We start from the raw sequence: 22825 nt of genomic DNA on the forward strand, positions 1-22825 counted from the left end.
GTCTCGACAGCACAGGTCGGCGTGGGAGATCCCGCGCACGCACTCGGGTTGGCCCATGTGATGTGTGCAGGCCACGTGCACTCTGCTGCACTCAGCCTGGCCCACGCCCACATGTGCACATGCACCACGGGCACGGGTGGACACGCACACACGGAGGCCACTGTGCAGGCTCGCTGGCCTGCCGTGTCTCACAGATGTCCACGCTGGCTCATGCAGGTGTGACGTATACATATGCTGACTCGCCTCGGTCCAGCTTGTGTGCACACGAGCCCATGTGAGCTGGTGTGTATGCATGCTGGCTCACCTCATGCCCCTCCATGTACACCTTAGTTCATGTGTGTGTTGCATGCATGGTGAGCACATATACAAGTAAAGCTTATGCATTTTGTCAGCTCCCATCACATTAGCACACACGTGTTGGCTCCATGTCAGCACATGCTAGCACGTGTGTTGGCATAGATGCATGCTGTCCCACCTCACGTAAGCATGTGTACACGTTAGTGGATCTGGATAAGCATGTACATACTAGCACACACGTGTTGGCATGGATGCGGGTCAGCCCAGCTCATGTCATCACATGCACACAGGAGCACACACCATACTGGTGGGCACCGGCCTGCTGTGTGTCAAGTGTGCACGCCAGCTCGCATGTTAGCCTGCCATGTGACAGTGCATATATGTGTTAGCTTAAGCAAGTGCTGGCCCTCCATGAGTCACACGTCTTGGCAAGTATGCACACTGAGGTGCCATGTGACAGTGCATATATGTGTTAGCTTAGGCAAGTGCTGGCCCTCCATGAGTCACACGTCTTGGCAAGTATGCACACTGAGGTGCTTGCTCAGTGGGGAAGGACAAGAAACGACGACCCCACAGGGCTCCCTCCCTGGCAAGCGGCCCCAAGTCACACACCCTGGTCAGGGCATCCCTGATCAAGTCCCTGGGTCCAAGCCCTGAGCTAGGGCCCACCCGCCCCCCAGGACCCCCGCCACACACTCCCCAAGACAGTTCCAGGCCGCTCTGGCAGGTGGGGGCTCACCCAGGAGGTTCCTCCACTCAGCATCCAGGTCAGCCTGGTTGGCGAGGCAGCCCTTGAGCACATTTCGGCAGTAGTCAGGGCAGGGCCTGGCGCCGGGGACTCCCAGACAGTGAGCACAGTAGACCAGCTTCATGACAGCCCTCGAGCACTCCGGGCCCAGGGGGACCTGGGGAGCAAGGCAGCCTGAACCAGACCCCGAGGCCCTGCGCGTGCCCAGCCCCGCCAGCCTCTAATGGAGCCTCAGGGTGGGGGGCTCGGGAGGGAAGTCAGGGGAGGCCTGTGCTCTGCCCCAACTCGCAGTGGCCCTGCCTGACTCGCAGGGCCTGCCAGCCCTGACAGCCCTCATTCTGATGATCTCGAGAGTCATGGGGAGGCACGAATATCCTCACCCACATGCTGCTGAGGATACCAAGGCATCCCAGCCTACCTGGGTCTGACATGTGCCCCCCAGTGGACCAAGGCATTCCCCTGGCCTGCGAGGCTCCGGAGCCCCACCCTGCCCGGTCCCCATGCATGTTGTTCTGTCTCCTGTGCCTCTTCACTCCACAGCCTGGCTCAGCATCCAGCCCAGCCCCTGGCCCTTCCCATCCTGGCCCATGATGGGTCTGGGGAGGGGTGGGCCAGCCCAGAGCCACCTGCCCACAGCAGGGCTCACATCTGTGGGTGCACCATTAGCAGGCCGTGGGTAGCAGCCAATGCAGGAGGGACTGAGGCTGCGGGGCAGAGGTCAGAGGCTGGCCAGGAGGTTCAGGGACACAGGGTTAAGTAGGGGGAAGAGGCAGTCCCTTGGGCAGAGCGTGGGGGTCTGGAGGGCCTTCTGAGAGCCCTGGGTGGCTATGCACACCTGAGCCACCTTCCGGACCACGTCACTGGCCACGCCCAGGCCTTGCACGAAGGAGCGAGCAGCCACGAAGGCGCGGGTGGCCCGCAGGCGCAGCTCTCTTGGGGCCTCGCCAAAGGGCCGCAGCGCCTCGGCCTGCTTGCCCAGGCAGTCCAGGTAGTCATCAGGCAGCAGCAGCTGGGGGTGCAGCTGCTTGAAGAGGCGCTCGAGCAGGCGGGCCCAGAACTCGGCCAGTGTCTCCTCCAGGTGCAGGTTGGCACCGCGGTAGTACAGGCGCAGCTCTGCGTACAGGTCCCGGAAGGCCCTGGTGTTCTGTGTGTACAGCTCTCCGAAGGCGCCCGGGAAGGTGCCCTGCAGCGTCCGCTCCGAGTCATTCAGCAGGTGCTGGAAGTGGTCTGCACACAGGAAGGGGGCGTGATCGGCACAATGTTTCCCCCCCGACAGCTGGACCAGAGCAGGAGACTCAGCTCGGGAGACCCGCGGCTCTGAGGATACACTCTGAGGTCCTCGGAGTCGGACGCCACACTGCAGCGGCTGTGGGCCCGGTGAGCATCCACAGGGCTCCCCGAGACCTCACCCCCTGGCCTGGGGAGCAGAGACCCAGGTGGCAGGGGTGCTCTCGGATCTCAGGACCTCTGACTGGGGCTCCGTGGCTGTTTCTGAGCTGAGCCCAGAGCAGGAACAGATGCTCTGTGACTGAGAACACCCAGGGAGGGGCTGCTGGTGGAGATGGGGCCTCATTGGGGTAAGAGGGGCCGGACCGGTCTGTGGTCCCCTGCCAGCCGCTTCTTCTCTCCACCGGTCCCCATCTGTGCTCCCTGTGGCCCCAGCCGTCTGCCCTGTGAATCTCCAGGGCCTCTGCCCTTCCCGCCGCCCTGTCTCTGCGGCTCTCCTGGGCTTCCTGTCTTTTCTCAGCTTCCGCGATCCAGAATCCTCAGCTCTGAGCACCCCAGGCCCGAGGGCTCCGGGGAGCCTCCCACAGCCCAGAACCCCAGACGTCTTCCCTGCTGGGTGGGGGACGGGGAGCCACAGGCTCACCCTCAGACCTCCACATGGGCTGCAGGAGCTTTGGGGAAAAGCCCCATACCCTGTGCCTAGATGGGACCCTGGACTTCCCCATCCCATTTGGAAGTGAGACTTCCGGGTCTGTAACTGCTCAGAGCATCCCTAGGTCTTGCCCATCCCTAGGTACCAGGGGCTCGATGGCCCACCATGGGGTGCTCCAGGGACGCAGGGCAGAGGCTGTCCTCTGAAGCATGGTGACTGTCAGGCTTGGAGACCTCTGGACCAGCCCCTACACTGACCCGTGGCAAGGCCTGGGACTACAGGGCTGCCGTGGCTACAGAGAGCTCCCAGGCCGCTATGGGGAGGGTAGATGGGCCACGCAGCTGTCCAGTGTCCACCTCAGGTCCTGGCGCCTGGAATGCCCTGGCCGCTCTCAGAAGGGGGTAGCTTGCAGTTCATGCATTAGCCCAGACACACCTGGAGGGCCATGGGCCAAACCCAGGTGCAGTCCTCAGCTCTCCCTCCTGCCAGGCCCCATTCAGTTGCCCCTGAAGGCTGGTGAGGGGGCGGGCATGGGGCTCCCAATCCCTGAACACAGCAACCAGAGGCCCAGTCAGGCTCCCCTCCTACTGCCTCCCACTGGCTCCCACCAGCACTGCAGACAAAGAGGGAGGGGCCCTTGGCTGCCTCGGAGGCTGGGAGGGGCCAGCAGCTGCTGTGGGCGGGGGTGGGAGGGGAGGACATGGGAGGTGGGGGTTGAACAAGACTCCCCGAGGTAGGGGCACAGGTGGGCCTTGGGCACACAGTGGGTCATTTTCAACACAAATGTCCCCAAAGGGTGTTTGTGTTTTCATGTCAGAAGATAGGAGAGTCGAACAGGAAGGCTGGAGGCTTCCAGAGGGCAGCAGATGGAGGGCAGAGGCAGAGCACCGACACGGGACGGGCCCCAGAGCAGGGCAGCGACACCGACCCCCTCAGAGCCAGGAGGAGGCAGGCAGGCAGGACGTCCCCAGGCCAGGAAGACGGTGTGATGGGCAAGGGTCTTAGCAGGACAGAGGAAGGACCAGGGCTGGGCGGCACGCCGGGGTGGAAGCCAGGGCTCAGCGACACTGGGGAGAAACTGAGGCCCAGGACAGAGTGGAGGAGGTGAGCAGGGTCCCTACACACGCGACAGACCCAAGCGGCTCAGGAAGGCTCCTGACTTGGGGTGCAGGGGTTCATTCCCTAGGTCCAGCTGGGCAGGAGGAAGGAGAGTCCCAGAGGGGCCACGAGCATCCCATGGGCCCCACACCAGGGGGAGGGCTGAGCTCTGAGCGTCAATGTCCAAGTCACAGAGAAGGAGCTTCTGACCCACCGTGACCCAGGTATACGCCAATAGCTGAGGTCCCGCAGCCCTGTGGAAATGGCCTTGGGGGCTCCTGGGGACAGACTGACTCTCCAGGGAGCCTGGGAGGCCACAAGCAGGTGTCCAGGAGCCGGAGAAGCAGGAATGCTGAGACACACCCCAGGGCCCCAGCAGCAGCTGCCGTCCCTCACGGCCACATGGAGCCGTGCGGCCTCAGCGCTCCCTCCCTCTCGTTTGCTCAGGCTCACTGTCCTGGCGCCCCAGCTCCGCGGGGACACAGGGGCAGTACCTCAGCCCAAGCTGCCTCCCTCCACCAAGTCCTTGTGTTTCTGATCAGAGGTCACTTCATGGGGGTCCTCCTGACCCCACACTGTCCTCCTGGAGGTGCCTGCTGCTCTCTGCCCAGACACAAGGTGAGGCCCAGACTGGGCTGAGGAGTATGTGGCTCTGACACAGCAGCTGGCGAGGCCTCCAGGCCTGCAGGGGTCACTCCCCGGGGCCCCAAACTCCTGCCCCGATACAAAGGGCTGAGTGGCGGCCACCCCTGGGCAGACCCTGCACTCTGCAGCCCTGTCCCCAGCCCCAGTCTCAGCCCTTGCACTGAGCTCCCTGGCTCCAGGCCACCTGGTCCCCAGGGGTGGCGGCCTGGGGCACGTGAGGAGTTGCAGGGAGGATCTGGCCGAGGCCTGTCTCTCTGCAGGTGCTCGGGAGAATCTGCTGGTGACAGGAGCCTCTGAGGGACTGATGGGACAGGCCCTCTGTCCCCAAACGTGCACTGGGAATGGGCTGTGCACACCCCCAGGTGGGTGTCAAACCCTGCAGATCCCTGCCTGAGGGTAGCCCCCAAATCCCAGCTGGGGCTTCAACCCAGCGCCCTAGCCCCAAAGCACTAACTCCCCCACCTCCTCCTGCCAATGCCCCACGCTCCGCATTGACACACCAGACAAGGCCCAGTGTGCCACCCCCCTCAACCCGATGCACCAGCTCTCTGCGGGCCCCGAGCACCCCTGGGAGGCACTCACCATCGAAGCTGCGCAGCTGGGTGGCGAGCATGGCCTGCAGGACGCGGCTGCTGTCCCGGAGCGCGGTCTCCAGCTCGGCACGGCTGCGGTTGGCCAGGTTCTCCTCCATCTCGCTGGTGCAGCAGGTGTAGCCTTGGGGGCAGATCCGCAGATGCTCACCTGTGGGGAAAGACCAGCGTGAGGGAGAGGGGCTGGGACAGCACCGGCAGCCAGGAAGACACCCTCAGGCTCTTCTGGGCAGAAGGATGGCAGACCCAGGGTGAAGCACAGCTCAGAGGTGGGCCAGCCTGGGGGATGCCCTGGGTGAAGGCAGAAATGGTGGGAGCCTGGAGGGAGGAAAAGGCCTGGCTTGAGTCCTACAGCTTCCCATACATGATACAAAAGCAGGGCTTCCTCTACAAGAGAGAGGCCCTTGGGCAAGTCCTGTCCCCCAGCCTGCTGTCCCAGCAGCCACAAGCAAAGAACTGGCCTCAGGTTCCTGTGTGCAAGTCGGGAGGCCCGACAGTCTACCAGGCCCATCTACCTGACTACCAGGCCCGACAGTCACCCCTTACCTGGGCCCATGGCTGAGGATGGGGAGGGAGGAAGGAGTTCAATTCCCCTCTCTTCCCACACCAGCCCTGGGAGGCCCCAAACTCCCACTGCAAGGACAGCAGATCCCACCAACGGTGGGCCGGCCAGAGGCAGCGGCCCTGCAGGACCCCATACACAAGTCTGGTGTGGGGACAGGTATGCCCTGGTGCCAGTGGCAGATCCCATGAAGGCGTCATCGGACCATGCCCCAAGCCCTGCAGGGTGCACCCCGTGCCTCCTGGTGTCCTCGTGGGGTCCTCTCCTTTGCAGCTGGCCCTGAGCTGCTCTGCTCCAGTGTCCTGGGCAGTGACAGTGGCAGTGCCATCAGACAGCCTCACCTCCTTGTGGGGAGTGGGGACAGGCTGTGAGTCAGCCCCCAGCCCTGCTGCGCACACCTCGGTGCCCACCTGGAATATGTGTGTGGTGTCAGGAAAAACTGCATATTTAAAAGCGTGTGCATCACACTGTGATGAAGGCTGCCGAAATCCCCATTTTATTAACCAGGAAACCGGGGCTTACAGAGATGAAGTCCCTTGTCCCAGCTATACAGTGAGGGAGCAAGTGGCTCTGGCTGCCTGAGCTCAGGACTCCACTGTTCCTTCTGGGCCTCATTCCCTGCCTCTAAGGCCCTCCTGGTGCAGGCCTATGTCAGGTACAGGGGAGAGGTGGAGGCAGGAGCCTGACTTGGTCAAGGAGGGGTTGTCAGCAGGAATTCCAGAAACTTTCCTCAGGTCTGCTGCCTCAGGGGTCAGGGCTGAGGCCTTCGAGCCTGTCTCAACCCGTCCTGGGACCCTGGGCCAGGGGGGCTGGAATGTGGCAGGTCCTGCATTCTTTTACCTCCCGCCTGGGGGTCAGCGGGAAGTGAAGGCCAGGCCAGGGAGGAAAGGCAGGAGAGGGAGCTGGGACCAAGGGCAGGGTCAGCCTGGGCAGAGGCACCTGGCCCAAGGCTGTCCTGGGGGAGCTGGCAGCACAGTGGGAAGGGGTGCAGCCCTGCCTGGAGGTGGGAGCAGGGACCTGCAGCCCCAGTGCAGGCAGGGCCTGAAGCAGCCCAGCCAGTGCCCTACCCACTTACTGCAAGAGGAGTCACCCCTCAGGCCTGGGGTCCAGGGAACCCTTCCCCACTAGAGGCCATCTGGGATGGGGACCCAGGGTTAGGTAACTACCCAGAGGTCGAATGCCTGGGTCAGATTGAGTCTGCCAATCTTCCACACCCTCTAAGCACACACACCCAGGGATGAGGCTGAGACAAGAGGAGGGAACAGAGAACAAGAACCCAAATCTGGGCTCGGGTAGCTGCCGCTCGGCCCCTGTAGCCTTTGTACCTGCTGACGTGACAGCAAGGAGACGGGCCGTCGGAGGGGCCTGGGAGAGCCACAGAGGGCCAAGGCACAAGGAAGGGCCCTCCCCCAAACACAGCCCCGGCTTTCTGAGGTCGGGTTCTTATCCTGGAGCGCTCCCTCCTCGCCCTCTTTTCCTGCCTGAGTTCTAGAATGTACTGACGCAGGGGGCTCAGGCTTGAGCTGGGGCGGGAGGGGGAGGGAGCCCTCAGCAGGGGCTGCAGGTCCAGGGAGCCCCCAGAGCCTAGACTTACGTTCCTATGCGGCAGAGCGGGAATGGCAAGTGCCCCTGTGCTCCCTGCCCCTCCTTACCCCCGGATGTCTGCTGGAGGGGGAGTTGGGGGTCTAAGAGAGTCTCAGGCCAGGAGGGCCTTGCGGGAGCCAGCTGGGGAGAGGGCAGAGCCTGGCTCTTAGAGTCCTGCGGCCTAGTAGAGAGGGGGTACCCGTTCCCCACTCCTCACATGGGTGGGAAGGCGCCCTCAGGCAGGAAGACTGGGACACAGGTACACTCGCCAGGGACCATCCTTCACTCTGTAGCCTTTATTCACTGATGGGATTCCGCCCCAGTCCCGCCCCAGTGGGGACAGGATTTAGAGCAGGAACCGCCCTTCTAGGTCCTTTCCTGGGGCCTGCGCCAGGCTGAGCAGACTCAGGAGGCATCTCTCTGAGGGCGTGGGCTGTGATGGGGCCCTGTGCACCCATCCAGGCTGCCCAGACCAGGAGAGCACAGGTCAGCCGGACACATGATGGTGCTGGGCTGGGCAGGGGGAGGGAAACGTGGCTGGGGGAGGGGGTGGCAGGTGCCAGCATAGCTTCCTGGTGACACCCTGGGCTCAGCTGTGACGGGCACCCAGGCCAGGCTGGCTGAGCCACAGGCAACGAGTGGGCTGGTCCAAGACTCGGGACTAGGGCTCAAGCACTCCTAGGGAGTAGGGGTGGGTGGCATCCCTCACTGGCTCCTGTGCCCCTCCCACACGAGGTCCCTGGTAGACCCACTCTCCAGCCCCCACCACGCAGATAGGAGAGGCTGATGAGACACGGAGAGGTGAGGCCCAAAACACCCATAAGACATGGGAGGCTCCCCCTACCTGCAGGTTCTGAGGTGTTCCTTGGCACTGCCAGCCACCCCCCACACCCCCCTCACAGCTGTGCACCAGCCCCCCGCCTCAGCCTCCCCTGCTGCCCCCCTAGCCCTGCCCGGCCACCTCGCCCAGCCAGCCCGGTGACCTGCGCTGTTCCGGCTGCCCCAGCACAGCCCCCGTCCCTCCCTCCCTCCTCGGACAAACACGGGAGTGAAGACACGGAGCCAGAGCTTGGGCGCCGGCCTGGGAGCCCCGGGCAGGCTGGACCGAGGCGGCCCCCTGAGGCCCGCTGCAGGTTGGACGCAGGGCAGTCAAAGGCAAGAGGCCTCCCGCTGGCTTCCTTCTGCTGAGCTCCAGCCCAGGGCAGGCCGGGGCCCGCAGGTCTCGGTCCTAGACATGAGATGGCAGAGGCGGGCTCTGCAAAGTCCCCCTGCAGGCCAGCAAAGCAAGCCCCCTCCTGGAAGAATGCCAGGGGCTGGTGTCTTTCTGGATGGCGAGCGATGTGCCCAAGTCCAGTTGTCATCTTAAATCTCCCCACCCCCAGGTGCCTCCCCACCACTTCTCTCAGCTCAACACCTGGGGGATACAGAGGCCTCAGGCCAGGAGGAAACAGACCCTCCCCATGTCCCTCTCCCTCTCCTTCCTGGACCTTCCTTCTGATACCTCCTTCTTGGCCTTTTCCCCCCTCCAACCCAGAGGGAGGTATTTTCCAACCTAGGGGGTGAGTTCCGGCAGCCCCTCCCTGCCCCCCCCCGCCCCAAGCAGAAAGGCATCGGGGCCCTTCCGGCCCAGCCCTCCCTCTGGCCCTGGGGCTGCTCGGGTCAAGGTCGCCAGGCCTGCTCCCCACTGGGCCAGGGCCTGGGCCCTCTCTTCCCTGATCCCTGGGCTGAAGTTGCTATAGCTGACCCATCCTTACACAGCACTCCCCTCCCTCAGTCACTGGGACACTTCCCTCCCCAGGTGCTCTGAGGATGTTTCTGGGGGGAGGGGATTATTTGTTTCATGGCAGATTCATCCCCCACCTCAAACCCAGAGCCTCCAATTCCCAGGCTCCTGCTCCTCAGGTTAAAGCACAGAGATCTTGCTCCCTGGTCCTTAGGCAGCTGCTGTCTGGTTCCATCTTCCCCCTCCAGATCCCGACGGCTCCAGACCACCCCACTCTGCTGCTCCTCACTAAGCCCCCACCAGCCTTAGCTTTAGAAACCTTTTAGGTCAGGCATTCCTGTCCCCTGCTGACATGTCCCCACCTAGCAGTCTCCCCTTGGTCATCAGCACCATCACCCCAAAGCTTTAGGCAAGACTCCCATCTGGACAGTGGCCACCATCCCTGATGATGGACCCAGACCTCATTTGTCCAGACCCAGCCCGGCAGCTGCCCATGACCAGTGGCTCTGGAGCCCTCCCAAGGAGAATGCAGAGAGATGATGGCGCCACGCCACGCCCATCCCTCCAGAAGCTTCCACAGCACACACAGGAGATGCGGGCTGTAAAGCCGCCTTTATCCACCTTTACAGCCTTGTTCTAGACACTCAGCGTCAACAGACTCGAATGCCTAAGTTACTGGAATTTGGTGTGGATAGTCAGCCTGCATTGCCTGCCACGGTGCTGGAGCAGGGCTGTGTGCAGAGCTCCAAGCACCGCAGCCTCCCAACACACAAGGGAAGAGCCTAGGCCTCCTGGCTCCTGACCTCTACTCAGCTCTGCACCCTGCAGCGGGGCCTTCCTGGCTGGCCAATGGCTGGGAAGGCTTCCCCAAGCCTGAACCCTCTTCTCGAAGCCTGTCCCAGCTCCTGCCCCATCTGCTCTCGGACCCTATCCAGCTCCGGTGGCTGTGGCATCCTCCTGGCATGTCCAGCAGCCTCCTGTGGTGAGGGTACACTGGACAAACATCCCAGGAGGTTTCCTGGGGACCACCCACCGCCCAGGTTGCAGGGAATCTTTCCCTCACTTTTGCCCCATCCCCTAAGAAGCCTGCGCCCCTGACCAGTCGCTGTTCACCTGGGCTCCTGACATCTGAGCCGGAGGCAGCCTTGGCCCCACCTGCGAGGTGGACCAGCCACGGCATCTCAGCTCCCTGTCAACAGCATCCACAGACCCCAGCCTCACCCATCGTGCTTCCCACCCCTCCCCACACCCCTGCCGCCTGCCCGAAGCCCCTGCCACCATTTCACCCAAATGACAGCGTTGCCAAGGAGCCCCTCCGCAGCCGCAGAACCTCCGCCACGCACTGCGACCCGAAACCGAGGGGCGTCGCAGGGACACCTCTGCCCCGGGTGGGAGGGTCCGCGCCCCAGGCCGGCTAAGGCTTCTGCCACCCGCGGCTGCTTGCGAGGGCGACAGGCGTGAGACCGGCCCCAGCGGCGGAACAAAGGCTCGGCGGCACCGGCGGCCGGGTCGCCGTCCTGGGGATCCCGGGAGCCCCGATGCCAGTCGCCAGTCGCCGCGGCCAGGGACGCGGACGGCAAACCGCGGAGCCGGAGCGGGCGGCAGGGGTCTGGACACGCGGCAGCGCTCGCGGCGCGGCGAGGAGGGGGCGCTGGTGCAGTGGGCGCGGCGGGGAGGGGAGGGGGCGGGCGGGGAGCTGGGGCTGCGGCGGGCGGGCGAGGGGAGGAGGGCGCCGCGATTGGCGGGGAAGGGGCTTGTCGCAGTGGCTGCGGCAGGCACGGGGCGGGGTGGCGGGGGAGGGGGCTCGAAGGGCTGCGACAGCCCGGGGGAGGGGGATGGGCCTGGCGGAAGGGAAAGGGGGGCCCCGGGGCTGCGGCAGGCGGTGCGGAGCGGGGCAGAGGGTGGGGGCGGGGACGCCGGGCCGCGGCCCGGGAGGGGTAGGGGTGGGTGAAGCCGGGGCGATGGGCGGGGTGGGAGGGGGAGTGCCACCGACTCCCGACGGGAGGGCGGAGAGGGGAGGGGGCTGCGGCGGCCAAGCGGGGCAGGACGGAGCCGAGGATGGGACGGAGGCGATGGGGACGAGGAGCAGGTGGAGATGGGGGTGGCGCGCCTGGGGATGCGGGTGCGGTGGCGCCGCGGGAGAGGGGGCGCGGCGGGCGGGGTCCTCGGGCCTGGCTTCCAGCGCGGCGGACGCGGGACCCCCTTCGCGGCGGCGGCGGCGGCTCCAACGGCTCCGGGCGGCGCGCGCGGCTCTGGGTGCAGGTGCCCCGGTCGGGGAAAGGCGGCGGAACGGGGCCGGGCGGAAGGGCTCGCAGGAGAAGAGCCAGCGGGGCACACGGGCGGGCTGCCGTCCGCCAGGCGCGCGGGAGACTCGGGCCGCAGCCGCCCCGGGCAGCGCCGCAGCCGCACTGGCGCGCACGGCCGAGGGCGGCGGCTCCCGGCGCGGGGACGAGCGTCCTCCCGCAGCCCCCGCCCCGCCGCGCACAGCGCCGCCCCCGTCTCCCTGGAAACCTCAGGCCAGGTCCCCGCCGCCGCAGCCGCCTCCTGCCCGCCGCCCCGCGCCCGCCTCCCTGGCCGCTGCCGAGGCCGGGCCCTCCCTCCAGCCTGCGGGTGCTGCTCCTCCTCTTCGCGGGCAGCCGGGGCCTCCTGGTTTCCCCACTGCAGCTAAGCGGGCCAAGGCCTTGGTGCAGGGGCGCCTGGGTCTCAGCAGGGCTGGTGCTCAGGGGTGCCAGGGCCCCTCCCCACACGGTAATGGGGGCGGGGTGTCGGGTTTCTCTCTGTGATGAAGGTGGCCGCTGACCACTGCTGTCCTCACACAAAGCCTCCATGGTCATTCCACATCCTCTACCTGCCCCCCCCCCAGCCCCCAGTCCAAAGGCACCTGGGCCTTGACTCCAGACCCCCCTGCCCCTATATCCTGACCTCCTTTCCTTCTGACATACCAAATCCAACAGGCCACATCCTTCTACCAAGTCCCCCAGCCAGGTGCCCCCAGCCTGGGAGGTCTACGCTGTGCGCTCTCGCCCCTCCTTGAACACTAAAGGGACAGCTCTCCCACCAACACTCTCCCCTCCCTGCAGCCCAGGTCCTGCATGGCTCCCACTGGCCCGGCCCAGCTCCCCACCTCCACCAGACCTGCTCCCCAGTCAGACAAAACCACCCACTCACACCAGTTCCCCTCTGGCAGCACTCGGGCCTCTTGGCCAGTCTGCAATGGGCACACTGAGAGTTGCTGGGCAAACCACCAAGGCAGGCCACAATACTGGAGACCCCCAAAGATGGGGGTTTCACCAGGCAACTCACAAAACTGCTCTCTAAGTGCCCAGATCCTGCTTGGGGAACCCCTGGACAGGCCACTCTGCCAGCAGACACCAGGTCTGGGCGGTGCCTGCCCTGGCATGGCAGGGGCCCCTCAGATGGGGGCCTAGTCACAGCTCTGGCCAAGAGATCACGGGCCCTCTGCAGACCTCCCCCCATGCCAGCCTGCTCCGCTGTCTGAGGCTCATGCTGTGGCCTCAGACACTGGAGATGAAAGGGGATTCAGAGCTTGTGTCACAAACCGTTCCTGCCACACCCAGGACCCGCTGTCTTGGCTGTAAGGCAGAAAGCCCTCTCTTGGAACCCAGGGCTAGGTGCTCCCCAGAGGCTGTGCCCCACGCCTGGCTCAGCCTTTCTCCTCCTTGGCTTGGTGGAGCTGAAGAGGGCACCCACATCTCTATGCCCACCCCTGCCAGCAGGGTGGAAATTCAGGCGGGCTGTGTGAGGGCAGGGTTGTCCTCCTGGGGCTCTGCCCAGCTCTCCTGTCTAGTTTCCCATATACCCACTGCAGGGGCCACAGGCACCCAAGGAAGCCTCGAAGATGGACTGGCCCTCCCTGTCTGCTGCATCCACATTCCAATCCACAAACATGCCATGCAGGCCCGTCCATCTGCATCGCGAATGCCAACCAGGCAGACACACATATAGCTGAGGCTGGGCTGGATCCCAGAGCAAACCCTCGGTGCCTCCGGAGGGAGCCCACCACGAGGGACGGCTCGTGAACACTGGGGAAGGAACAGAAGAAGGGGAGAGCAAAGGAGCTCAGCCGCTCACCCTGACCCAACCACTTCCCAGGAAGCCACCTCTGGGTCATGGTGGCCCCAGGCATGGCTCTCCCTTCGCCCACTCCCACCCCCCAGTCACTCCACCCAGCTGTGACCTGCTGCTTTCCTCCATCTCACATGCCCCCAGGAAGCCTCCCCAGCCTCTGGCCTCCAGTCCCAACAAGCCATGCTCCTTCCGAGGGAACCTCTGCTAGGGAAGCCTCCATTTCCTTGCTCCTGCCCCCCTACCTGGCACCCAGGCTGGTCCTGGTTCCCTGGTACTGAATAAAGGCGGACGTCTAAAGGATTTGTCCGGGAGAATCTGCCCAGTGTTGGCACTGGAGGGAATAGGACCCATGGCCAGCATGGCCCATAAGCCACGCCCCCAAGCCAGCACCTCCTCCCCAGAGGAAGCACAGGGCTCGAGGGGATGTGCCCCTGAGTGGAAGGTCACACCCAGTGAGGGCTCCCTTGTTCCCAGAGGCCTAGCTGTCTCCCTGCTGAGATGCAGAGCTCACTACGGGCCTCGCAGGGGTTTAAGCCTCATCATTTCATCTTCACAGCAGCTGTAGGTCCCGCTGACAAAGCCGACACATAGGGAGCTAAAGTGACCTGCGCAAGGTCACAGGCTAGGAGTAGCAGCACAGGGCCCAGCACGAGGAACAGCCCTGGCCTCCCCCGCCTCCCCAGCCCTGCAGCCTGCCCTGATTCCGATCCCAGGGGAATTCCTGGGCTGCAGGCAAAGCTGAAGCAGGAGCTGACAAGCCCTGCTGAGCCCAGAGAGGTCTGGGCCGTCCCGGGAGGGCGTCTCCCTAGGGCTTTGATGAGTTGGCGGCTGCCCAGGCACCTCTGCCTGCCTGCCTGGCCCTGCCCTACAGCCACGATTAGGGGGATGAGTGCAGATAAAGCACAGAGGCCAGTTACATCTGAATTGCAAATCAACAATGAATTGTTATTTTAGTACAGTATAAAAGTATTTGGTCCCAAAGAACTAGAAGCAGGAAACGAACAGGTCCCCATACACCCATGCTCATCGCATTATTCACCAGAGCCAGAAGGTAGAAACGATGTCTCTCCACAGTCAAATAGATTGTTTCCACAAACTGTCTGTAGGCGCATACAATGGAATAGGATTAATCCCTGAAAAGGAAGAAATTCTGACACACCTCTGGTGTGGAGGAGCCTTGATGACGGCGCTGAGTGAAAGAAGCGACAGGAAAGGACAGATCCGGCATGATTCCACTTATGTGAGGTCCCTAGAGGAGTCGATTCATAGAGGCAGAAAGGATGGCAGGCACCAGGGGTGGTGGAGAGGGGAAATGGGGAGTTGCTGTTTAATGGGGACAGAGTTTCGGTTTTACAAGATGAAAAGGGTCCTGGAGCTGGATGGGGGTGACGGCTGCACAACAGCGTGAATGGAAGGAATGCCACTGAACTGAACTCTTAAAAATTGTTAAATTGGCAAATTTTGTCATGCATATTTTGCCACACAAAGCAAACAATTCTTCCCCCCCCCAAAATATCTGGGGCGTACTTACACTAAATACATAGGGCATATTTACTCTAAACATTATTTCCTTATTTGAAATGAAAATATTTGGGACACGCTGCGCTACAAAACGATTCAGGGTCTGCCTGAAACTCCCATGTACTGGGGTCCTGTCTTTGCATCTGCTAAATCCGGCAGCCCTTTGCAGCGTCGTGGGTGTGGGGTGGCGGGCGCCTGCCTGAATCACACAGGTCTCCCCACCTGCAGCAGCCCACATCACCTTTGGGCATCCACGCATGCGCACCCACGTATCCCTGGCTCCCCCACTCAGGTCTCAGACCCCGTCCAGGCTGGCAGCAGGAGGTTTAAGGCCGTTTTCAACTCTGAACTGCCCCCAGCCTCCTTGGAGAGCAATGGGTCTCTCCCGAAATCAGCACTATCTCAATTAACAGGCAGACAGGACCACCCCCAGCTTACAGATGGGAAGACTGAGGCCCACAGAGGTTAGGTGGCTGCCTCCCAGGTCTAGACCTCTGTCTAATGCGATCTGTTTCCACTGGCCTGAGCGACCCCCTGTCCTCACTGAAGGGGAGCAAATGAGAAGCCCAGGCTCGGCACCTGGGCACCCCAAGCCCAGGCATGGAGATTAGGCCACTCTTGCAAAACTAGGAGCAGGCCTGGCCACCCTCGCTGGCCTGACTGTCCCGTCGCTGGCCAGGCGCTGCTGAAACCTAGCTGGGCCTCAGGCAGCTGGGCCAGCGTCTGCAAGGCCATGTCTGGGCAGGGATACCTGCCGGCTATGCTGCTGGTCAACAGCCCACCACCAAGAATGCCCAGGGCTCCCAGCCCAGGGAGACTCTGAGCAGGTGGCCGTGTCATGTGCCTGCCTGACTGCCTCCCCAAAGGTGAGCCCTGACCTCCTGTGGGCCCTGCGGGTCCTGCAGCAGGTGGGAATGTGGGCCCTCCGCCTCTGTGACTCCCACCTATTTCCCGGAGCCACCTGCCGGAGGAGAGCCGGAGGCTCAGAGTTCCACCCCCAGGCACCTGGAGCCTTGACTCCGCCCTGTCTATACCCAGACTGCCTGGCAGGGACCGTCTACACCTAGACTGCCTGGCAGGAGGAGGGATGCCGGGATCCCATGAGATGGTTCTGGGCAGAGGTGGGGGATACTGCCTGGCAGGCAGAGGGATGCTTGGATTCCATGAGATGGCTCTGGGCAGAGGTTGGGGACGCTGCCTGGGGCAGGCACATGAGATCCAGGAGGCAGACAGCCTGGGGGAAGGAACCAGCCCCATCCTGTAGGGGAAGGGAGAGGCCCCTATGAAGGCAGCTGTCCAGACCCAGGGCCAGCATCTCCTGCCCTTCCTGCCTCTCCACAGGGCCTGCGGTGCCTCCTGGAGTCTCCACCCTCGACTCTCTTCCTGAAAACCAGCTGCCACCCTCAAGGTGGGCCTGAGAGCGCCTTCAGCCGTCCCACTGTCACTGCGCCTGGGGACACTGTGCATTCCACCCAGAATGGCCTGGCAGCAACTCTTCTTGCCATTTCCAACTTCTCACATCCAGCGCCAGCCAATAGGAGTGCGGACACTGCGTGCGGTGAGCGCCCAGGGCAACACCCAGGAAGCAGCTGCGCCAGTGACGACGATGGGGTCTCCTGTCCAGGCGGATCTGGCCCCTGGTTCCCCAGCCTGGCCTTCCTCCCTCCCCACAGAGTGCCCTCATCCACAGCCCGCCTTCTGGAAGATGGCACTTAGAGAAAGAGTAGGCCTCCCTGACATGACACGTCATGTCTGGACAGAGGGCGGGTCAGCTTTCTGCCAGGACACACAGTGACTGTGGGGCAGGGCCAGGGGCACGGGCAGTGTGGAGCCGGCCCTTAGCCCCCCGTGACCCCCCAGCAGGTTGGTTTTGGCTTTCCCTCAGGACCCGCCCCTTTGCCAAGACGACGGCCACCGGGAACGGCCACGATCTTCAAGAGAGCCAGCCCTCGGCCAAGGGTGTCACCTTCCCCAGAGGCCCGGCAGGCCGCCTCCCTGGGAACCCCGAGGTCCACGTGGACAGGGGAGCAGGCAGTGTGTGCACACCCACACGCCCTCCCCCTCCACCTGCCGGCTCCGCACCAGCCTCAGAGTGGCCCTGCCACACCCTCCTCATGGCGTTGAGCCTTCCTGACCTTCTGAAATGACAGCCGATGTCGCCCCAGCCACACAGAGGTCCCAGAGAGAGTACAGGGACTTTGCTGTGTCCCAGTGCCTAGAACAACCTCTGTGTTGGGGCATAACTCAAGAGATCTCTGCTTGAGGGAGGAATGAACATGGGAGTCATTTACGACACCTCACTTTCGACTCAGACCTAAGGTCATGCCCCTCCTGGCTGTGGAGTCCAGCCTTAATGCCCTCAGACCCTGCCCACCAAGCCCCCAGCCCCATCTCCGCCTGGCCCACTCACTGCCTCTGCTACTCAGAAATGGGGTAAAGCCTACCCCTTCTGGGCATCCCTGGGTGCCAGATGGCAGGGGTTCAGCCATACCAGGCCGGGCTCCCAACATGGCTATGGGTGGACACCCCTGCTTGGGCTCGGTCCACCCCGGATTCTGAGCCCAGCTGTGTGGCTCCACTGCTCCCCTCAGGCAGGTCCCTCCACACTGCCCAGGGGCTGCTCACCCTGGCCCCCTCTCCCTCCTCTGCGGGCCAAATGACGTGGGCCAGGAGAACCCAGTCCTTCCAGTCTGTTCCCCAAGTGTCCTCTCTGGTCCTCTCAATGAGCAGTGCTCCAGGCCCCGGATGCTCCAGGCTCCTTGGGTTGGGGAGGAGCCCCGGGTGCCTAGCCCCAGTTGAGGGTCCTATAAGGCAGCATGAGAGGCCGAGGACAGGGCAAGAGATGGCCATGGCAAGAGAGGGGCCAAAATGCATTTGGGAGCCCTGGGCCAGTCCCCAGCCAGGGAGGGGTCTTTAGGGTTCGGCCCTCAGGGTTCACATGACCCAAATGGGTGAGTGGTTGCAAACTTCACGTGCAGATGCCTAGATTCCTGCATGTCACACCCCTTTACTTGTAACTCACACAAGCTACACACTCATGGTGGCCGAGCACAGGCACAGCTTGTGTGGACCCTCTCACATATGCCCTGTCTCTGCGTTAACTGCATCCAGAGAGCAAGTGCTCTGTCTGCGGCTGCATTTCAGCACCAAGAACAGCACCCAGCACTCAGTAGGAGCTCAAGGAGCCTTCACCAATGATGTAGAAGACCTGGGATGTGTCTCCCTCACTCAAATGGCAGGCAGAGGGCCCTGCTCCTTACTCCGCCCAAGCTGCCTGGGGACCCCTCACCACGTTCCCCCGTTCCAGACCCTTGGCCACGGCAGGCCCTCCTGGGCACAGACATACTGGGCCCCAAGCCTTTCCTTCTCTGCTATGGGGGCAACTTGCTGCTCAGGTCAGCCTGACTTTCTCTGTGCTGTGGGCCCCCTCACCCACTGGTGAAGCCTGCAGACGCTTTCTCAGGATGAGGCTTGTTTCTGAAGCGTACAACTACACAGATGACTATGGAGAAAGAGTTCACCACACACAGTTACCAGAATATGATACGACAAATTGTGAGGTGGCCACGCACGTGCTTCCCCAGGAGGCAGTTTTAAAGGAGCCATGACGGGTCTAATACTAACTAGGATTCAAAGTCACGCGAGGGGACGCAGTTTCCAAGCTGCCTGCTACGGATGTGAAGGGGCATGAACAGCAGTGATGTCTACTGTGACAAAGCCCCAGGTCTTGGAACACCATCGTTCCGAGTAAAGAGAAATGCTAAATTCTGGTTAGAGGTTAGCAATGACAGAGATGTAATCTCTTTCTCAGCCAAGTTCATGAACCCCCTGAATTACATCCTAGAACCTCATCCGTGCACCCACTGGAGGGTGGGTGCATCTAGAACCACCCTCCTACATGCTGGTGTTTGGCCACCAGAGTCTGCCCATCCTCCCATCCTAGCACCTGGCGCTGAGTGGTGCCGCCTCCTCTGAGCTCCCTCTTCCCCTGGCGTGGTCCTGCCTACAGCTTCGGTTCAAGTATTTCTCTTGGGGGTGCTACTGGCGTTTGTGGAAGGGCACCTCCATCTCACAGGATTACTGGGCTCCCTGGCCCCACCCACTGAAGACCAGAGCACCCCTACTCTTAAATCACTGGGATGTCACAAGTGCCCAGAGCAACTGCTCCTGGTTGGAAGCCACCATATCCCAGGGGACCTTCCCAGGTATGTGTCTGACCTGCAGCCACCCTTCACCCCAAATTGCCCCCAGGCTGAGGCTATGCACACAGAACAGGGTGGCACCTGTTCTAACACCTAATATCCCAGGTGTGAGGCCACAGAAGGGAGACTGAAGATGCCGAGGAGTGTCCTGTGTGCAGCTCCCCCAGGCTCGGGGAGGGGGCATTGTGTTCAGGGACAATGGGGCTGGATTACACAAAGACTTGTCCTTTTAAAATACCTCCTTGGGTCCAGTGTGTCCCAAGCTCCATGACAACTGGAGATGCATGGAAACGTCTGAGCCAACCCTGGTGGCAGGTGGCATCAGCTTTGTCCCCAGGGCCTGGCAGATGGTCACAGGTGGGTGGGATACGCTTCCTGCAGTCTCCAGAGCCAAGGATGGGCCTCCTGGCCCTGGTTCTTGAGGAGACACTTGGACGTCACAAATGGGTTACCACAGGGACAGGATCAGAACGGCCACAGGGAGCCCCAGTCACCAAGGATGTGCCAGATACAGGGGTGGCCTGTGGGGTCCACAAGTGGCCCTGGCACTGAGGCTGTACCAGATGCAGGGACAGGCTGAGACCATCACCCATGGGCCACAACTCTGTGATGCACTGGACAGCTGTCCTCGGTGTTTGGGGAAATCGTCTGAAGGTGTGCACAGGCCACAGACTTCCCTACAGGTCCCACTGCTGATGGTGCACCCAAGAAACACCCCTGCCAGGGAGGCTCAGGGTCCGGTCGTTGCTGTGTGGGCCTGTCCAAGGCTTGGCTGTTCCCAGGAGAGAGACGCGCTGTTCTGGGCCTCAGGGCATCGGGGTCACTGCAGCCAGATCCATCACCCCAGGACGGACCAGCAGGCGAGGACAGGGCTCAGGACCAGCGGACAGTGCTACAGGGTCCTGGGCGGCTGGATTTAGGAGTCCCTGGAAGCCCCAGCCAAGTTTCTCAGTAGAACCTGAACTTCTATGGGGCAGGAGCAGAAGCCTAGCAACGTTGTGCTTCCTGGCCCGCCCAGCTCACCCTTGTCCCTCAGGAGCCAGGACAGCAGGCGGGCATGTGGTGCCCACTGCGGGGCCGGCTCTGACCTCAGGAGACCTGCCGGGCGTGGTGACTGGGCTGGGCTGAGGCTGGCCGGGCCCTCCTGCGGCGTGTGTCCTCACATGGCCCCAGCACGGGGCTGCAAAGAAGCCGAGCCGTGTTCACAGTCTCCCCTCCCATGGGCTCCCAGTGCCCCTCAGGTCTCTGGGTGCCTGCACCTGCGGGGTGGTCTGTGGCCTTGGCCCAGCTCCCCATCCTCTGACCCAGCCTCACCCCTGCTAGCCAGGCCCAGAACAGGAGTGAGTCACTCGGCAAGCAAGTGTGGGGCCTGGCCCGGGGCGGCGAGGCCTCTCAGCTCTGAGCCCTGGGGACCCCTCTCTGGGACTCAGCTTTCCAAACTGCAAACTAAGTGGTGCTCAGCTCACCCAGTAGATAGCCCCTGGTGCTGCCAACTCTGGGAACTCCTGGGGCACCTCAAAGGTGGGTGCGGACCAGGGGAGGGAGGGCCTGGGGAAGGAGGGACCCCAGGGTCCTCCTCACTGCCCTGCTCCAGTCCCAGTCCCCTCCTCTCCCTGTCCACCAGCTGTGTCCCATCAAAGACCCCTGAGAGCCCACCGGGCGGCCTCGTTCACAGCTGTCGCTGGGCCTCACCTCCCACTGCCCCATGCTGGGCTCAGGGTTTCTGCTGCCAAGTCCCCTGGCCTCAGGGATGATCTACAGTGGCTCTGTGGCTGGCCCTCCTCCCCACCAGAGCCCTGGGAGGTCTCCTCCTGAAGGAGCAGGTTGGATGGAGCCCCTGGGGGCTGCCCTGTCACCCTGCCAAGCCTCCAGGACCCAAGGGGCACTTAGCACAAGAGAGCAGTGGGCCTCCTCGGCCCGCCACCACCTCAGGAGACAGCAGTGGTGCAGCCTCCTGGTACCCGGGCCTCCCTCACCTCTGCATCTCCAAACCCTCGATGGTGCCCTCACCCTGCAGTCCCACTGCCTCCCCGCCCCAAGTCCACCTGAAGGGCTCTGCCCCTGACAAGTGGGACCCTGGGGCCTGTCCAAGGCACACTCACACCACTGAGCCATGACTCCCCAACCCAACCTGGAGAAGGTTTTCAGGCCAGCCTGGCCACTGCCCCCACCCAGGTCCTGTGACGGCACAGGCGGCGGCATCCTCAGCTACTGCTGTGCCACTAGACCTGGAACATCCCCTGAGTGGCCTGGCCCTGCCACCCGGACCTGAGGGAGAAGCGGAGCCCCCGGCAGGAGGGGCTGGCCAAGGAGCCAGGAGCCGCGCAGGGTCTGAAGCTGAGGCCTCCCAGGCTTGTGGGGACCAGGCTGTGCCCTGAGAGCGTCTCGGGTGGGCGGGGGTGAGCGGCAGGCTGGGGCGTGGTGACTCCCTCACACTGTCACCAGGGTCTCAGGCACATCTGTGCTGAGCTTTAAGCCCATTACAGAGACACAGCCCCGTGCTCCGGAGGCCACAATCACGAAGTACGCAGAGCCTGGGGGTCTTTGCCACCTGACGGGAAGGCGTAGGTGTGCCGGGCTGGGCTGGCTCCCCACGACAGGCTAAACTGTGCCCCCAAAACCCACACGGCCCAGGCCTAACCCCGATTCCTCAGGATGTGACTTCGGGTGTGGAGTCTGCATGACACCTCTGGTTAAGAAGAGATGGTACTGGTGGGCCCTGACCCAATCAGAGCCGTGTTCTTGTGAAGAGGAGGAATTCAGAGACAGAAGCGCACACGAGGGGAGTGGCCTGTGAAGAACAAGGTGGGATTTACCAGCCAAGGAACACCCGGAAGCTGGCAGCGGCTGAACAGACTCTTCCTCACGCCTCAGAAGGGGCCTGCCTGGTGGACAGACACCTTGATCTCAGGCTTCCAGCCTCTAGAACCACAGATGACACACGTCTGCAGCTGCAGCTGCTCAGCCCGTGGCACTGTTCTGGCGGCCCTGGAAACACCTGTGCTCCTAACCCCAGCACCCATCCCTGCCTGGCACTGGGAGGGACTCGGGGCCTTCGCCACCCTGTGTGGAGCTCAGGCCTGCCCAGATGGTGGCCCCAGCAACAGGCAGTATACATGTTGGGGGATGCCCAGGAAGTCAAGCTGTGGGGAAAGGCTGGAGGAGGAGCTGTGGGTGGGCACGGAGAGGACGCCATGGAGGGAGGGGATAGGTGTGCCAGGAAGGTGGGTCAGCAGGAGCTGGCGGGAGATGGAGCTGAGGCCACAGGCAGAGGAGGGGATGGTGTGAGGTTGGCCTGGCCCTCTCAGGGGTTCCTAAGCCCACCCCAGATTCCAGACTGCTACTGAGCCTGGGGCAGGGGGTGTGCCCCTCACACCTGTACTTCCCTGCCACCCACACAGGGCCAAGAGCAGCCAAGGAGGCTGTAGCTCTGGGCCCTGCTCCCCAGCATTGCCCTCACCCCACACCTGACTGCTGCGTGCTCCCGCCTGGGTGTGGGGCCTGGAAGTGGAGGGAGAACCACCCATTTCCCTGGCCCATGCCTCAACACCCTGCACTGCACCCCCCACCCCATCAGGAGACTTCAAGCGGCTCAGGGCACCTGCCCAGGCCTGTTCCCAGACAAAGAAAAGCCGCCACAGGCACGACAGCGAGAAGCCCAGGCTCCAGGTAGGCGGCTCCTGTCTGGAGCCCCCACGTAAGGTGGGCAAGATCCCGGGCCCCACAGGGCTGTGCTGGTGACTGGCAAGATCCAGGTTGGCTCAGGGCTCTGGGCACGTGGACACTGGACAGGGCCAGGGTAGGACAGAGGCCCCGCATATAGCAGTGCCCACACCCAGCCTCCACCAGGAATCCAGTCTTGATCTGAAATAACCGAGTCAGGCCCT

The 22825-nt window shown here is 63.1% G+C and overlaps 1 protein-coding gene and 1 long non-coding RNA gene across 2 annotated transcripts in view; one reads left to right on the forward strand and one right to left on the reverse strand.

The window, feature by feature from the left end:
* GPC1 (glypican 1) overlaps positions 1–22825 on the reverse strand; it is a 32113-nt gene that overhangs the window by 3522 nt on the left and 5766 nt on the right. Inside the window, exons 2-4 of the mRNA XM_030916899.1 lie at positions 5250–5408; positions 1881–2272; positions 1037–1202 (exon numbers count right to left, since the gene is read on the reverse strand). Coding sequence (XP_030772759.1) covers positions 1037–1202; positions 1881–2272; positions 5250–5408 — 717 coding nt within the window. The remainder of the gene's footprint in view (positions 1–1036; positions 1203–1880; positions 2273–5249; positions 5409–22825) is intronic.
* On the forward strand, positions 7805–14859 carry LOC115893277. The gene is made up of 3 exons (XR_004053265.1): positions 7805–7908; positions 13357–13667; positions 14322–14859. It is a non-coding gene; the product is annotated as an uncharacterized LOC115893277 (long non-coding RNA).

Source organism: Rhinopithecus roxellana, chromosome 14, assembly GCF_007565055.1.
Source record: "Rhinopithecus roxellana isolate Shanxi Qingling chromosome 14, ASM756505v1, whole genome shotgun sequence".
In the NCBI taxonomy this organism is placed as follows: domain Eukaryota; kingdom Metazoa; phylum Chordata; class Mammalia; order Primates; family Cercopithecidae; genus Rhinopithecus; species Rhinopithecus roxellana.